The 18440-nt window shown below is 38.1% G+C and overlaps 1 protein-coding gene across 2 annotated transcripts in view; it reads left to right on the top strand.

Annotated features, from left to right (window-relative positions):
* Positions 1–18440, top strand: part of LOC102304999 (MAM domain-containing glycosylphosphatidylinositol anchor protein 1) — a 201407-nt gene that overhangs the window by 97695 nt on the left and 85272 nt on the right. For both annotated transcript variants that reach the window (XM_005934576.3, XM_014337546.2), the window contains exons 5-6: positions 13826–14022; positions 16220–16352. In XM_005934576.3, coding sequence (XP_005934638.1) covers positions 13826–14022; positions 16220–16352 — 330 coding nt within the window. The remainder of the gene's footprint in view (positions 1–13825; positions 14023–16219; positions 16353–18440) is intronic.

Raw genomic sequence — 18440 nt, 5'->3', positions numbered from 1 at the left:
AGACAGAAGCTAAGCTTGTTGCAACATGGCAAATTGAATCTCCCCCACCCTAATTCAGATCTGGCGTTTGGAACTATTTTGGTCTTCATGTGAAGTATGACCCTGAAGGTAAGCGCGTCATGGACAAAAGTAAAACAGTATGTCGGATGTGTCACGCAATGCTCAATTACATGGGTGGGAACTAGTGCGTTAGCGCAGTTAGCTTGTTAACGTGTTGACGCCGTCCAACCGCACGCACGGAGCGATCCGCGGTAGCTTGTTAACGGAGATTTGCCGTGTTGTGGCGTTAACGTCATTTCAACGAGATTAACGCTGACAGCACTAGTGGGAACACAACGAATATGACTGCACATTTACTCCGACGTCATCCTAGTGCAAAGACAAGTGGAAGCAGACAAAAACAACAAGCACGCATGCTACAAACTTTACCCGAGTCATTTAGACAGCCATTAGCACATGATTCTCCTTATGGGGACCTAATATGTTTAATAGGCATGAACATTTTTTTGTATCAAAAAAATATCGAACCGTGACACCAAAGTATCGAACCGAACCGTGAATTTTGTGTATCGTTGCAGCCCTAATAAATAAATAAATATATACATACACATGTGTGAGTACAGAATAAATCTTGTGGCAAAAAGAAGCAGGACATTATAAAGCCAATAATCTCAGTCAATCCTAACCTAAAATCAGTTCAGAGCTATTCTGTAAAACCTTTGCAGGTGTTCCAGTCTGGGGAAATACTCCCTGTCTCTATATAAAAAGTAAGGAAGGGCAAAAACCCCAGAAGAGACACTAAGAGATAAATAATGTAAAGAAACCACCAAATAAACCAGAAAATAACACCCGGAAAAATCTGAAATGGGTATCTAGGTGCACTACCACAAACTCAGGGTGGTAAATTTTGTTAAGAGTAGGCTAACTCAGCACTTTCTGAGTGCAGGCGGTGCTGTTGGTGGGGAGAGCTGCACAAATCAGTCTGGATAGTAGGCAATAACCATCTTACCAACAGGCGGGTGGGGTTATTCTGTGCTAAAGCATTGCCTAATAGCCTCTATGTTTTGCTCTGGGCAATTTTTGAAATAATACTTTTAGGACTGTGGGTGGTGAGAAATGCAGTATTTTGGTTTAGCAGAGCCTCCGTGATGGAGTTTTTCCTCTTAGTAAAGTTATACACACTCCTGACAAACTTTTTAAAACTATTTTTACTTGCTTATTGATATGCTTAATCAACTAAAAACCAGATGAGTGTAGTAGAAAGTTTTTTAAATTTATGGTTTTGTCCAGCCCCAAAGCCACGTAGTTGCAGCAGATGGATGAGTATTTCCTTCCCACTTCCGCCAAGTGCTTGCTCAAAGGGGGCCATTTATTGAGATTTCCTTTCTATTTTTGTAGGGTCTTTACCTTATAATATAAAGCATTGAGGTGCCTTGAGGCAAATGCTGTTGTGATTTGGTGCTATATAAAAAAAAATGGAATTGAATTGAACTGAATTCAGTGAAAGAGAAGCTGGCCATGCGGTCACTTGATAGACACACACACAAAAAAAAATGATCTGCTTCCTGTCTGATCAAACCAGCCAAGTGTCCTTCATCAGCTGCTTTGTAAAGCTTTGCTTCTGATAAAAATGATAATAACAAATACATCATGCAAATGAAGACGTGAACACAGCAGCTTCAATTTTGTAATCCACGGGAGTGAATGAACTTTAATCTAATGAGATTGCTAGAGTTGCTTTATTCAAACTTATATTGTCCATGAGGTGAACAGCTGCATGTGTGAGGGTGTAGTGTTGTTGTGTGTGTTTAAATCTTCTCATGTTCCATATTGTTTGTCCAAAGTGGGGTAAGTTACAAAAGCATTCCCACCTTCTCAGTGACTGCTGATCGGACTGTATTTTCACACCTAGTGTTATCTTGAGTACAGTGTACATTTTAGAACATCGTCAGGTATCAGGAAAAAAGTTGTCAGGTCTCAGGTCTCAGAAAAAAAATGTCAGGTATCAGTTCTCTGGAAAAAAGTCGTCAGGTCTCAGAACACGAGCTATCAGACAGAGAGAAAATCTTCCTGCAGGTGGTGCTGTTGTCATGTGCCAGCCGAATTGATTTCCAAATACGTCATCAACTTGTGACAGTGGAAGAACGTAAGGTCATTGACCTCACCGGAATTCTACCACAGTTCATGCTCCTAACGACACAACTTAAGTTTAACTTGCTCTCCTTTTTGTCCATACTTTTGCCACAGTTGTGTTATATTAAGTTGTAGTTAGGTTGTGAAAGTTACATAACGCATATCAGAGAAGGAAAACTAATTTTGTACGATAAACTAAGTCAGCACTATTTTTGTCTGTCTAATTCATTCTAGCTAGCAACAGTGGTGTTGAAACATTATCTAAATTTAAACTGGTTTGTAATTGTTTTATATACGTTTCAGCGAATGGACAAGCTGAAAGCTTACGAGGAGCCTGCATCCTTTCTGTCGCTGTTTTTCTTTATTTCTCTTTTTTCTTTTGCTACTGTCAAGATATTTTGTGATCCCAATATGTTGTTTTTTGTTGTTGTTTATAGATTTGCTGCAATATGTCATCTGACATATTGCATTGAAGATGAAAGGAGTATCCGACTTTGGCTGGTTTCTATGACTCTTCCAAAAATACTTTTTTTAATCGAGCATTAAAAATAAATGAGAAAAGTACAACTTATTTAGTAACTACTGTTCACCTCTTTCATACATACACCTCTGTATGTATTATTGTAGGTTCTACCTTACAATATAAAGTGCCTTGAGGCGACTGTTGTTGTGATTTGGCGCTATATAAATGAAATTGAATTGAATTGAATATCAAAGAAGTGTATTTTTTTGCTACACATAATATTTCCTTTGTGTAAACTGAATAGATGCTGCTTTTAGTGTAATTACCACCTAAAAAGGTTTAATAATTTACCGGTTAGTTACTTATGGTCCGTGTAAGAGGTGGGTGATCAATTAGACTGTTGTTGTCACACTTAACCTTTCAAGATACAATGATAATAACATTGTTCAAGAAAGGCTTAAAACAAAGGGAAATCAGCTGTGTACTGAATTCATATAGGCATAAAATAAGGTAAGTCTGCATTTCAAAAGCATGTGTTTTGTGAGATACAGTTTCCATGACAAATCTCTAAAATGACAAAAGATGCACTTTGTCTTTAATATCTTTAATAATGCAAATCTGTGTTGTGTTTTAACAGTGAGAGGCATCTGAGAAGAGTTTTAAAACTTCTAGGGTTGAAGTCTGAATTAGCCAGACAAAAATAGTGCTGACTTAGTTTATTGTACAAAATTAGTTTTCCTTCTCTGATATGTGTTATGTAACTTTCACAACCTAACCGCAACTTAATATAACACAACTGTGGCAAAAGTATGGACAAAAGGGAGAGCAAGTTAAACTTACGTTGGCTGTGTCCCAATTAAGAGACCACACACTTGGAGTATGCGCTTGGAGTATATATACATACATATACATATATATATATATATATATATATATTACAGCAATGAGCTTGAACTCTGTGTAAAAGTTTCAAGTTGCAGTGCAGTCATTTATATTTCCTATCACCTTAAATCTTCACTCAAAGACAAGTGTCTTTGACAGTGTATCTATAGATGTATTATATATAAGAGACAACTATTGTTAGTTTAATTTGTTGGCATTATTACATTTGGCTCAATGCTTACATATATGTGTAAAAAATGTACGAGCTGTGATAACTGTTTCTGATAGAATGAAGAGTAGACTGATACATTAAATATTCCTTTATTGGGTAAGAAAATCAGACCATGTCATAACTCCTTATATCATACAGAATAGATATCAGAGCCTTAAACAGGCTGACTTCTGCTAAATGGGTCAAACTGAGCAGAAAGTATACAAACACATAACATCCTTATAGAATATGATGTAACACTATAGATCTTACCTTAGAATATATAAAGCATATAAACAATTACAGCAATATGATGCAACAAACACAGCAGTACTACTAATCCAAAATACTCAAAGCTTCATAGAACTGAAACAAACATTTATTTTTAGGTCCATTCTGCTGCTGATACAGACTTTAGGTTTTTGAATATTAAACTTGTTGCTGCCTTTCATAGTGTGTAACTTGAAGGCCCTGAGTACTTTCTCCCACACTGAAAACACTGGAATGATAAAATTATTTGAACATTACCTAATAAGACTGATTCAGGACAGACAATTAGTTATTTTAAACTTTTCTAGCAGTCCTTCACAAACAGGGAACAGTCTGCCTATTCTCTCCATCTGTCAGCTGCTGCTGGCTCTTCCTCCTCCTCTTCCTCACACATTGCTGAGTTTGTCCTGGTGGATCATCAGGGGTGCAAAGCCTCACAGATGATGTGCAGCAGTGCGTCCCTCAGTCTGTCCTCACTCTGAACACTTGCAGTTGTCACACATGGAAATCAAATGTGTGATAAGCTGCAGGATTCAAACACAAGTGTAACTTATAAATACATGTTCATACTTTTATTCCACAATCAGAGAGAAAGAAAAAGAGAGAGAGTGCAGGACAGCCAGACAGGTGACAGTCTCAGGTGTATACACTGCTACAAACAGGAGGATTTAGTGTTTGTGTTATTACGAGTGCTAAACAAGAAGAGTTCCCAGATGGTACAGTGGACACATGTGTGAGTGCTGTGATTAAAGCATCTTTCTTTCAGCTTAACGAGTGAACCGTCAGCTCGTTCAAATACACGTTAAAGTCAATTTGGCTCGACAACACCGAACAGAGGCAGCAATATAACATAGCTAACATTAACAGTGCAGTGAATCCTGCTTGTGCCGTGATATTCAGGACTGCAAACCGAGCAGCATTCACTGACTTTCAGCTTGTTGTGTTTGTGACTTTAATTATGCATAAAATCATCACATTCTCTGTCAGATTAAGGGCAACTATTGAACTGCGTATATTTTACAGTAAAGGCTTTAAAACCAAGTTAGTACAAACATCGCTAATATTTGTAACTTTGCTGACATGTGGCCAACAGTAATGTTTCAATGTTCTTCGTTATTAAACGTTTGCTCTTAAATAAGTGACATAATATTCAGTACTTACTTTTGAAAGTTTACTCTTTGGCCGCCCCGCTTCTGCCGTCTGCCGTATTTCTCGGCAAAATTATCCACATTCACCGCTGCGCTATGAATTGTGGGATATATGGGACCATGAAGCGTGCACCGGACCACGCTTGATATTTGGGGAAATCGACGGCGCATTTGGAGTACGCATTTGGAGTACACTTCGAATTGGGACAGGCGTCGTCGCGTCGCGGTGACATAATAGGTCTTTTAATTGGGACACAGCCGTTGTGTTGTTAGGGGCATGAACTGTGGTAGAATTCCGGTGAGTTCAATGACCTAACGTTCTTCCACTGTCACACGTTGATGACGTATTTGGAAATCAATTTGGCTGGCACATGACAACAGCGCCACCTGCAGGAAGATTTTCTCTCTGTCTGATAGCTCGTGTTCTGAGACCTGATGACTTTTCCTGAGAACTGAGACCTGACATTTTTTTTTCTGAGACCTGACATTTTTTTCCTGAGACCTGACGACTCTTTTCCTGAGACCTGATGATGTCCTAAAATGTACACCGTTCTATGGAGTCTTTTTGTTCTTATCCGTTTATGTATTCGCTGCCCTCTATTAACCCTTTAAAGCCAGTCGGAGTGGGCACGCTCCGTTTTGCGTAACTATTTTTAAATCCCTGTAGAACCGGAACTACGTAAGCTAGCGCAATAATTTTTTTTGCATATGAAGCCGGAGGAGTTGTACTTACATCTTATGCCACCAGCTTGTCCTAGGTCACGGTTTCCTTCCACATATAGCTTTGCAAATATAGCTTAAAAAGCGTTTGCAGGAACAAAAACATAGTGTTCCAGAAACACGCTTTGCCAATCCGATCAGCTGTTCGTAACACTTCCCACATTGTTTGCGCTGATGTCTGTTTCAATCGCATGTCCGCCATTACCTGCCCGAAACCAGAAGTGATGTCATTTTTGTGGAAAATTTAGTTTTTTACTTGTAGGCCTTAAAAGCCTATACTGGTGTTTTTATAAATCATGTTTGACTTTATGCTTTTCTGAATAGTTGCTGGGATGCTTAGAACTCAAATTGATGCACATGCTGTTTTCTTTGCAAATTTGCATCATAGGATTGTTTTTCGTTTTTCCTGCAGTATATAAAAATTGGTGTATCTCAAAAATAAAACTATGAAGACACTCAAAATAAATTTCCTGTTGTTGTAAACAATTTTTTGCAACTTTTTTGTATTTAAAGTTTTTAGGGATAAACCTCTTAAATTTCACCAAATAGAAATATATGTAAAAAACAAAAACGATTTTCAATTTTTTTGTAGTTTATTGCACTTTTTTGCAATTTATGTAGTTTCTATGGACTTAATGCATACATATTATTAAAATATGGGCTATAACAGTTGTATTGATGTATAGTAACTTGAAATGCTCCCAAAAATGGCACTACAGCATGTAAAAATATAAAGTAAGCTCTGGCGGCCTTGGTTCTATGGTAGGTCTTAAAGGGTTAACCAGGAACCAGTAAAGTTTTTCCAGAATGCCGCTTTAGTATCTGGACAAGATCAACAGAAGTTGTCCAGAGTTGTTTTAATAAAGAGATTGTGCATATTGCCCCTGAGTCCAGTGTTCACCTTGAGACACAACACAATAAAGCACAAGCACTTTAATAACTTTAAGACCAGCAGCCGCCTATATTACAAGGTGTATCTCTATATATTTTCTCTATACATATTATTGCCATGGTCCACTGTTCTATACACGCAACAAAGCTAATTAAATATGCAAAAAGCATCTGCCATCTGGCCATGCCCAACAATATGCTATGGATGTGTCTGCATGGTTGAGAGGAAATTGTCTAAGTATATATACTTGCAAGATGGATGGATGCGGCTGATACACCATGAGCATTCAAAGGAACACAGGAGGAGTACAAAGGGCATCCTTTATCCATCCTGCTCCCCATAGATATCTTCAGAAGCCATTTACGGGGGACATAGAAGGACTTTCTTCTAAGATTCATGTGTTATTGTGGCCCTGAGGAAATTGTGTGTATTGGGGTTGGTTATTGCGTACTTGTATATGTAGACGTATCACTCTGTGTGTGTGTGTGTGTGTGTGTGTGTGTGTGTGTGTGTGTGTGTGTGTGTGTGTGTGTGTACATACTATTGCATAACATTGTGTGAGCCTATGCAACTTTTCTTGTGTTCCTGCGTGTGAGAGATTGTGTGTTATTTTAACCCAGAGGCTAAGTGAATGAACTGTGCTTTTGCATCCTTTAACACCCTCTTTGCTGTCACTACCGCTGTGCAGTTACACTGTCGCACTCACGGTAAATAACCGTGCCCAAATTAGTCTTTTTATGGCCTAAAAGAATAGAGTCACACCATCATGAATGTTTAATACATTTTCCCAGGCTCTTTGCTGACAAAAGCATAATTAAGGCTCGCACATAACGCGCTGCCTCAACGAAAATGCACCATTTTCAGCAAATTCAAGAGTGGTAGTTTGGGAGAAGACTCATAGTGTTGTTCTTCCTAACCACACTCCCGTGCCTTGCTATTAAACCTAACAGCAGAACATGTACACAAGTTGCTGCAGAGGTTGCAATCTTTTTTGCATTTATTGTAATCGTGGTTTAACAGTAGTTTTACGCTGACTTAATGACATGTATTGTGTATTGACATGATGTGTTCTTTGTGCATGTGTAAAGCAAGCGCCTAACTAAATGGTCTGTGTGTTTAAATTAGTTTACTCTCATTACTTGACTGCCAATGCTTTTTATCTTTCTGGATACGTAGGATGTTCATACTTCCAGATGAACAGAATCAACTTTTTGGGATATCCTTATCTGGATGATTGAGCATACATGAAGGCATAATTTGTGTGTTAAAAGAAAAAAAGTGATTTATATTATTACACTAAAAACTAAACTAAACAAATTTAGCACGGAAAATCAGAATAAATCAACCTTTACTTCCAAACATTGCATTTTAAATACAGGCAATGCTCTCGTTATTTCCAAATGTGGGCCTCGTGCATGTTTTATGCCATCTTTAAGGCAATGTCTATGAGCAGAATGCTGAATAATTGACGAGATGTGAAGCTGGATCAAACGGCAAGTCTGCCTCTGTTTGTGCCTCTCTGTATGCACAGACTTTTCCTGCTGTGTGTGCTGCTATGAGCTTCCATTAGTGTTTGTGTGTGGTCAATGGCATAAAAGAGTGTGTTTTCAGACCTTGTAAATACCTACAGATGTATGCAAATGTGAGCTTGACAAAAAAACAGCTCAAGTATTATTATTTTTTAATCCCTTACCTGGTTTGATGATGACTTATTGTATTGCTGTGGACTGAAATAAACTTTTAAAATAGAAACTCAAAATTTTAAATGACCAAACATCCTATTTTTATATAAAATATCGTAAATGAAACTTGACCTTTAGTAAGGTTGAGCTGTAGTAAAATGTTACAAGTTCATATCATTATTTAAATACAGTGCATACCTCTGGCAACTATGAAATGCAATAATTTAATAATAAATATGGGTTTTAAAAAATTTATATTCTGTTTAATTCCATTTTTAACAATGTGTTCAAACTTTTTTGGGGGAAAAATTGTTACATGTATTAGGGGGTACTAAATCCACAACTTACCCAATCACTCACACACACAGACTCTATTGTACACTATTGTACACTCACATTCAATTGAGCCTGTCATCTTCTCTAATGGCCATCTACTCCTAGAGAGCTATTAGAGTACAGGACATGTTATTGGAAATCAAAGAGGATTTGGAGTCCAGAGCATCCTCCTGCAGGAGTAAGTACCTAGCAGAGGTCAGCTTGTTACAAAAACACACTCTGTCAACTCTGACCGCCAGGATGGATTAGTAAATCTCTGCTTCCTTCATTCTAATGGTTACTCTGGTTATTTTAGTGAAATGATGGCATGCAACCACATTTTTAATCTATGAAAGATGCATGCTGCACATGTCTGTGATGCTGTAAATTTACATTTTCCTCTTGTTATGTCTTTGTTAACTGTGTTAGCAGCTTAAATGCATTTATTAAGTGTTATTTGCCAGTAGCTTAGATCCTTGCAAATGAGACTGGGATAGATGTGTAAATCAGACTTTATAGATATAATTCATGGTAACCTTAACAGTAAGCTTAAAAGGACATTTTTAAAATTACATGTCTTTCAGTGATACTTTCAGTATACTTTCAGTAGAGTACAGGACATGTTATTGGAAATCTAAGAGGATTTGGAGTCCAGAGCATCCTCCTGCTGGAGTAAGTACCTAGCAGAGGACTTTCAGTGATACTTTCAGTATCACTATCTTAGTGGGTTTAAATTGGGTATATCTCTTTAATAATATTAGATAAAATTTCGGGTTGAGACTTCAGAACAAAAAACAGCAGTTTCTTATTTCTCAATAATAAAGAAATTTCAGCTGGAATAACTGAATCTGATTGCTTGATCTGAAGTTTTAAAACATCGCTGAATAACCCTTTCTCAATTAACTTGTAAGTGAGATTAAGACTATGTCATAAAGGTCTGACTTTTTTCTTATTTTCAGAATTCATGTGTAACTAAAATTTATACATGAATTATGTGCTGTGTTACTCGACAAAAATCTATTCATTTTCTTCTGTTTATCCTTAACAGGGTTGCAGGGGGGCTGCAGTCTATCCCAGCTACTGTAGCTTGAGAGGCGGGGTACACCTTGAACAGGTCACCAGTCTTACACAGGGCTAACACAGAGAGACAGACAACCATTCACACTTACAAGCATCTATGGGCAATTTAAAATCACCAGTTAACCTAACACCAATTGCATGACTGAGTTGTGGGAGAAAGCCAGAGTACCTGGAAACAACATACAAACTGTGTCAAACTCAGGACCTTCTTGCTGTGAGGCAACAATGGTAACCACCACACCACCTTGCTACCTTAAATGGTAAATGGCCTGTATTTGTATAGCGCTTTACTGGTCCCTAAGGACCCCAAAGCGCTTTACACACTCAGTCCAGGGCAGCTGTAGGTAGCTACAGCCGCCCTGGGGCACACAGACATAGGTGAGGCTGCTGGACACTGGTGCCACCGGGCCCTCTGACCACCACCAGTAGGCAACGGGTGAAGTGTCTTGCCCAAGGACACAACGACCGAGACTGTCTGTCGTTACAAGATGAACTGCCAACTCCTGAGCCACGACCGCCCCTTAGATTAAAAAAAAAAATTAAAGACTTAACAAGACAGATGATGAAATGGAACAAGGAAAGTGTGATCTTTCCTAGATATCATAGCTTTTAGCTGGTACCTGTTACGGCTGTCTAGATTTATGAAAGAAACTATAGTTAAAGGCAGCTAATGTGGACTCCATTACTGCACATTTGTTTTTCAGCACTGTAATTATAAAATGCAATCTCACATAGTGTTTTTGGGGGAAAAAAATCTCTATTCGCAGGCATCTATCCAAGCTAAGGGCCACTCTAAGAGAGAGCTAAAGGTGTCTTTGAGTCAGCACCACTGTGTGGTGTCTAAGCAGAAAACAATGCCAGACCCCCAGAGCAGAGATGTGCATTAAAAGCTGTGGCTAACAAAAGCCACACAGTGCAATTGATCTAAACTGTGTGCAAAGGCAGGACTTTGGGGAAATCAGAAACTTCATTAAAGTTTCATATTGTATTTCTGTGCACTTGCAGTTTCACCCTGTCTCTATTTACTTAAAGGCCCATACTGAGCAAAGTTAGAGTTCCCCTCTGGTTTTGCATTGCAAAAGCTTTAACAGCGCAACTGTTTTTCAGAAAAAAAATCAAAGAAGCATTGTCATTGTTTCCAAATATAAACAAAATGAACACTTTTTGTTCAAGAAATGCTTCTTTTAATATTAGTTTTGAGTTCTTGCACCATTTCTTAGGTTCTTAGGTTATGTTGATGATAGTTTGAATTATCCATATTTTCACGACGCAAACATAATGTAAGGCCATGCCAGAATATATTAACCCAGGGGAAAAAAGTATCTCTTGGGCAATATGTGTAATATAGAATCAGAATGCATGACCACACAGTGTGGACCACCACATCGACTATTTACATTTGTTTATACTCTCTTTGTATAATCTTCTCTTTGTGGCAGGCTTTCCACCTTCTCATTCAAATGGGAAATATGCAGAATGCCAACAAATCACACATTGCACTGACTCTCTGGCAGACACACAAGCACACACCACACATACTACTGGGGCATTAGTCAGCTAGGGTTCCCCTTGCGCTGCAAATGATCTGTGAAAAATATACAGAAATCCTTTGCCAGTCCTGGACAGATAAATGCACACATTCACATGCACCTATTCACAAATTCAAGTATACAAAGGTGCTAGCTCCGTTTCCAAATCTCTTTCACACACACATGCGCACATGGCAGAACCAGGAGGCAGATATCATTGATAGCTTCTTAGGTTTGAAGGCCTTTTCCTGGCAGAGGCTTCTAGAAATACTGGTACAACTCATTGTCTAGTTTCTTGCTGGGCCTTTTGTCTCAAGCTGTGGCTTCATAAATCACAATATCCATTAAGAGTGGAAAACCATAGAATCAGGTGAGCACTTCACAAAGCTTAGAACTACTTCACTAAAAAAAACCAACTAAAACAAACAAATGCAGTACAAAACAAGTGTACTGTATTAAAGTAAGCAGCTTAGTCAGCTCAGATTGTGTAAAAGTTGGATGAAAAAAAGTGTAGATAATAAAATGTGCAATACAATCATGTCATAAAAATGTACAACAAAGCAGGACTATATTACAGCCAGTGCATACTTTGTAGATCCACTGCAGTAAAGATATAATCCAGAAAAAAGATTTGCATGCATGAATTGTCAAGTGGTCCTCCCACAAGACTCAACTGGCAGGTAATTGGTGATTCCAGATTGACCATAGGTTCTGGCTATGAGAGTGTATCTATTATGGCTAGTACTCAACCCCTTCTCCAAACACATTAATTTGGATAAATGGTTAGGGAAATGATGGACGAATGGAGATAACTTGGGAAATAATTTTATAGCATAGAAGCATAATATTTTCTTCATTCAGTGTTTCAAGACATTGTTTTGATAAGAATTTATTTAATTAAGTTGCACGTTTCCAGTGGAATACTCAAGCGACTGCATTTTTTTTGTGTTTGTGTTTGTTTTGTTAAATTATTTTGAAGATGATTTGATAAAACAACTGTAGTCACAACTGTTCGCATGCGGTTTAAGTGTTGTACAGATCCTGACTCACTTTTATTTCCCAAGGTATTCAAAAAGGTTACTGCACACTGTAAAGCAAGGTCCTATGATTTAGTAAACATTCCCATGACCCTTTTATTTTAAAAAGGAGTTGTTTCTCATGCAATGTCTGCTTTATTTGTAGCCACTTCAATGCGCTTAAGTTGCCTCTGTGAGTTTATGTCTCAGTCTGCCTCTGAGCTCTAACCTTCAAACTACAAAAGTACTCTGATGCTATGTTCAGGCAGTGCACACTTTGATATAGTTCTAGATGTGTGTGAGTGCATGCATGTGCATATGGCTGTGTGTGTGAAGCACAGCCCTCATGTGACAACGGTGCCCTTTTCAACAACAAACTCACAAATCAACCATGCTTAGCTACACATTGTTTCTCTCAAATGTCTCCAGCCAAAAATACAAATGCTTCCCTCCTTACAGCATCGCATGAGCCCTGCTGTGTTCACATCCAGTGATGTCAAGCAACATAGTCGTTACATTCGCAGCTCACATTTTTCCATAGCTTGCAACTTAAGTGTGCTGTAGGTGAGATGAGTTGACACAATAGACAGGAGGTGAAGGGCAGGAGGTGCAAAGAGAAAGAAAAAGGTAGTGAGCAGGAAGGGGAGAAGTAAAATGGAGTGGGGAGCAAAGAGAGGAACCTTTGGTGTTGGCAGAAATTGTTTCTATAATGTTTGAAGGCTGCAACAGTCCAATTAGGCTGCAAAGAATCAGAATTACACACGCACGCACACACACACACACACACACACACACACACACACACCACTCTGCCCTGTAAGAGATAGAAGCAGAGAGCGAGGAGGAGAGGATAGAAAGGAAGGGATGGTGATGTGGAGTGAAAGTGGCAGTGAGTTTTGTAGAGATGGCAGAAACCAGGGGAGAGCAGCCTCTGTGCTCGTGACAGCAGCTGAAATCCTATCCACTGGAGGAAAAGGGAGACGACACTTCCATGAAGGAAATGCCCAGGAAAAATGAAGCAAGTGGGGGGGAAAGGGGGATTAAAAAAATGACAGAAAAGAAATATGAAGGCGCAGTGTGCGAGAGTCACAGCAAGAGATGTAAAGGGTAAACACAGAAATCTTTGGACATTTGTGCTCCTTAGAAAGTAAAATAAATAGGTGACTGTTTGGACAGCTTTGGTCAGTGTGGGTGGGCAACAAACTAGAACTGTTTGCTTTATTTACAAGTATTATTCCATATATCAGATCTCATCCCTGCTACAAATTATTGCCAGTGTTTTCCCCTGAAAAAAAAAGCCTCAAAGCCATGAAAAGCCTTTTTAACTGCAAAGGCTGTGAAGAGATTGTGATTTTATAAAACAGTATTTTGTGGTTATTTATTTCCCTGTGTGATGGAGTAGGAGCTTAATTGTGCAATTTTCTCCCTGCAGCATTATCAAAGTCTTCATAGTTTTATTGTTTTCTTCACCGTCTATTTTGCAGATCTTGATATACCAGTTCTGACAGTACACCAGACCATCAGCGACGTGCGCGGCAGTTACTACCAAGAGAAGACAGTATTCCTGCGCTGCACCGTCAACTCCAACCCTCCCGCACGCTTCATCTGGAAACGTGGGGATATGCTCATCGAGCAGAGCAAAGACAATGGAGTGGACATTTATGAGCCTCTTTACACTCAGGTACACATGTACAGCTCACAAACGCTCTGCCAGGTGTGGAGTCGCTCCCTGCTTTCTGCCCTTACCTTCCCATTTCAACCCTGTTCTTTTCTGCCATCAAGACAAAGCCTCACCCAGCTGAACGTATTTCATTCTCTCGTGACTATTAATTGAATATGTCTCACATTCAATGTTTACTTAGACAGTGTTGTGGAATTAGCGTTGATGTAAGGTTGTCATAGGAATTGAACTGTTTCTTTCTTAAACCTCTCCCCTGAAGAGCAATTATCCAATAATTCTCCACGGCAAGACTGATAAGCTTTGGATTTGCTGAAACTGTGCATGTTTTACTTGGCGTTAAAGGACTTGCAATCAATCTGTATGGCTGTTTAACATGATTTGATTCCATGTGTATTATCAGTGACCTGTGGAGCTGTATGTATCAGACAGTTAGCAAGATATGTCATTTAGATGGATTTATTTTTATGATAGCAATAATTTCATCGTAACCTGCAACATTGTTTTGATTACATTATTCAGTGTGTGACACTACGCTTACTTTTTAAGTCAGTGTGACACTCCAAAGTGTGAAAAGCCCTTTAATGCTCTGTATTACCTCTACATAGATTACAACTAAGGCTAACTACAATTTTATGTCATATTATTTTGTGCAGTTACAGGTTATATCACAAAAAGACATTTTAATATATATATTTAAATACATAATATGTTGTGGATGCTAGTACTGGACTCTTCACCTGCTGAAGGTCTAACTTACTTTTAGGAAATATGCATCCTCCATATTCAATGTTTTATGTGAGACATTCATTCATAACTGAAACATAACTTCATAATTTGAAGCAGATTTAGTTTCAAACTTTCAAAACAATATATCTCTTATTAATCTCTTTCACTATTTCATGCAACTAATATTGACTTGATTAAACTAGACAGTTGCAGCTGATAATACACATTATCAGCTGCATTATGTGTTGCTGTGGTTTCTCTGTGGTAGTCGGATAGACCTATTTTGCATAAACATTACTGAAGTAATTACTGTGAAAATACTATAAGCTACTAAATCCAAGTAAAACAACAAAAAATTACCATGGGCCAGGCATAATAGGTTCAATTAACTTTAATAACGTGGCCCTTTTTAATGACTAAAATTTTCATTAATCACTTTATGCAAACAAATCCCAAAAACTCTAGAAATATACTATGTCAGGAAGCCTAGAACATGGTAGGTACACTGGAATGCTTTAGCAAACACATGAATAATTATGTATTACATTTTTACATTGTTGTTTATAGTAGCATTATGAGATTGTTTTTCTTCCTTTCTATTAACATTAGGACAAGCACGCTTTTAATTAGGTTAAAATGAACTGCCCATCAAGTTGAACAGTCAGTTACTTGTTCATTTACCCAGCAATATCCAGCTGAAAAAACTGCCAAATAAACAGTCCCCAAGCTTCATCCCCAGGCTGAGCACACAATTGTTCAGTTAGTACAACTGTTCCCATTTTCTTCACTTATCAAAGCACCAGTCAGCAACAAAGCAGAGCCCCTGGAGTTCAATTAACCAGCCAGCAAAGCTCTTCTCAGGGCTGCCTAAGACACTGCCTACTGTATCAGACTCAAAGCCTTGATCTGAAAATCATCAGTGATGTTAAGAGATGTGTGACTGCTTTTGTGTGTCCAAGTCAGTGTCTGTACATCTACATGAGAAGAAGCGAGCACACTGCTGAGATTGCAAGTAGCCTGCTTTCAGAAATAGAGAGAAGATGAAAAGATTTAGTTTTTATTTTTGAACCAGATCAGTTTCATTTTCCCGATGGTTGCATGTGAAAGATATTTGGAATTTACCAATCAAATGACAATGAATTAATATTTGAAATGCTTCACTTGATAACCAGAGCGTGCAATATACAAGGGCAGGATGCGTGTGTGCATGTATCTATGTTAATATTTGAGCTTCTCTCAGTTTGTATTTAACCCGGTTCAGCATATTAAAGACTTTTGCACAAGATTACAGCCCAGTTTAAAAGAGACTGAAATAAACGCTCTGGGTTTTCAGGTTTATGGATTACGATGAAAATATGATTTTTGTTTATTATGTTTATATTAATGTTAATGTGATTAATTCTCAGATGATTCTTTTTACAGCACAATAATCCAACATGATGTTGTATGATGTCCTGTTTCTCATATTCAGGGTGAGACCAAGGTGCTGAAGCTGAAGAATCTCAGACCCAAGGACTTTGCTGATTATACCTGTCAGGTGTCAGTCCGCAATGTGTGTAACATCAAAGACAAGTCCGTCACCTTCAGGCTGACAAATGCTACAAGTAAGTTTTTTTAATTTGTGTTTCATTATCATTACAGTTCACAGAATTTGCGGGTGATACATTCCTAGAACACCCGGGAATTGTGAAAAACCACAAATTTGGGACGGGGTAAAAGAAAATGACCAATAAACTTTTACAGTTTAAACCCAAAATATGTGTTTGGGCTTTAAGAAGAACAAAACAAAAAACATGAGAACTGTATTTATTTCCAGTATTTTGTATTTCCTATGTAGTGGCAAATCCAATAAGTACATTTTTTGTGTTGGGAATTTAGTTGGGAAAAAAAAGCCTGACTGTTTTGATCAATCATGATCATGAGAAATGAAAAAGCCATGGACTAGTCAAGTCAAAAGAAAGTGTAGAACCATTAGCACCGCTTATTAAGAGATTTAAGTGAGTGCATTTATACATTTGAGCCTATATGTATACTTGTGTGACCCTGTGACCCTGTGTGGATTAGAGAAAATCTCAAATAATTTCAGACTTGTGCACATAATTCTTGTTCTTCACATTCAGTAAAGATGTATGTGGTACAGTCATTCCACCTTGGAAAAAGGACTGTTTAAAGAAATCTTTATCAAAAAACCCAGAATTACCAAGATAATTATGTCCATGATGAATGTATATACATTTCTGACCACAACTGTTTACAACTTTACAAAGCCAAGATGTTTTATTTCTGTCGATGTACAGAAATCCTCTAATAATTCCATCTTATCTGACTATTCTGATCATGTTTGCTCTGTGATTGTGCAGGAATCTCTAGTTCTGTCTTTCTCTCATTGTTAAAGTGTCTCCTATCTTTACTTGTTCAGGAAATAGGATTCCTTTCTTCTTCCTCTTGTTTTCTCACTTCCTGTATGATCTCTCCCTCTGTCTTCTTTTCTCATAGTGAGTTTTTTTTCCCCTCTTGCTTTTGACTTTCCACTGAAATACGGTCTCGTTCTATCTTCCTGCCTGCCTCCCAGTGTAGGATATTGTCTATCTGTCTTGTTGTACGGTTGCTGAGAGCTCATCTCAGGGCCGTCAGCTGTAATTCAGTTGTCACACTCCCTGTTATCTCCAATTCACTTTGCACCGCTCTGTCCATCTCCACGCCATCGCCCGGCAACTCTGTTACTTACAACAACATTGTTGCCATTGACAACCCTGTCAGGTTTGTTACTGTCAGTATGGTATTCCACAAGGGAGAGGGCCATGCCTGTCTGAGCTGTATTTTTTAAATGATTTTTTTCCTATTGTGTTTATTTTCTCCTCTTCCTCCTCTTCTAACTTAACTTTCTAAATGTCGGCTAGCCTAGATTGCTTGACAATTAAGTGTTTGAATTCTTTTTTTTTGAAGGCCATTATTCAGTTATATTTATTTCCTTTCAGTAATTAGATTTAATTTATTTGACAAAAGGGTCCTTGTGAGATTTAATAAAACATGAGTGTTTTAAAACTCTACAAGGTTCTGTCTTTCTCTCACTGAGCGTTTACTCTCATAAGTTTACGCTAATTTTATTTAATTCATTTTAATTAGTGAATTGCAATTTTAGTTGAAAGCAGGCTGTTGAATAAACATGGAGCCTTAAAAGCTAAACAGGAGTTTAAAACTCCAAAAGATCAATATTCCCTCGACATACTGTTTAGTACTGCAGTATGTCAAGTATGTCATACTGCTAGTAAACAGATCAGAGGGTCATATATGCAACCAAAGACTGGAATGCAGTGTTTTTTCTCAAAAGCACATACAGTGATTGTAAAAATTGTTTTATTTGTAGTGCAAATTTTTACAAGTATAAGTGTAATGTATGAATATATATAGCTATTAAACACTACAGTATTGCAGCACAACATTAGGACACTTTTTAATTTGAGTCCTGGTGAAAAGTTGTCCTGCACTTTGAAATCGATCCATCCACCTCTACTTACTTCCATCTTCTGCTTCTACTTACTCATAGGGCAATAGGTGAGATACGCCCTGTACTGGTGACCAGTCTGTCACAGGGCTAACACAGAGGTATACAACCATTCACACTCACGTTCTCACTTATGGCCACTGCATGTCTTTGGACTGTGGAAGGAAAACAGAGTACTTGGAAGGAA

The sequence above is a fragment of the Haplochromis burtoni genome, unplaced genomic scaffold (assembly GCF_018398535.1).
Source record: "Haplochromis burtoni strain Fernald_Lab_line unplaced genomic scaffold, NCSU_Asbu1 Contig_187, whole genome shotgun sequence".
In the NCBI taxonomy this organism is placed as follows: Eukaryota; Metazoa; Chordata; class Actinopteri; order Cichliformes; family Cichlidae; genus Haplochromis; species Haplochromis burtoni.
This window is presented reverse-complemented; position numbering and strand designations above follow the sequence as displayed.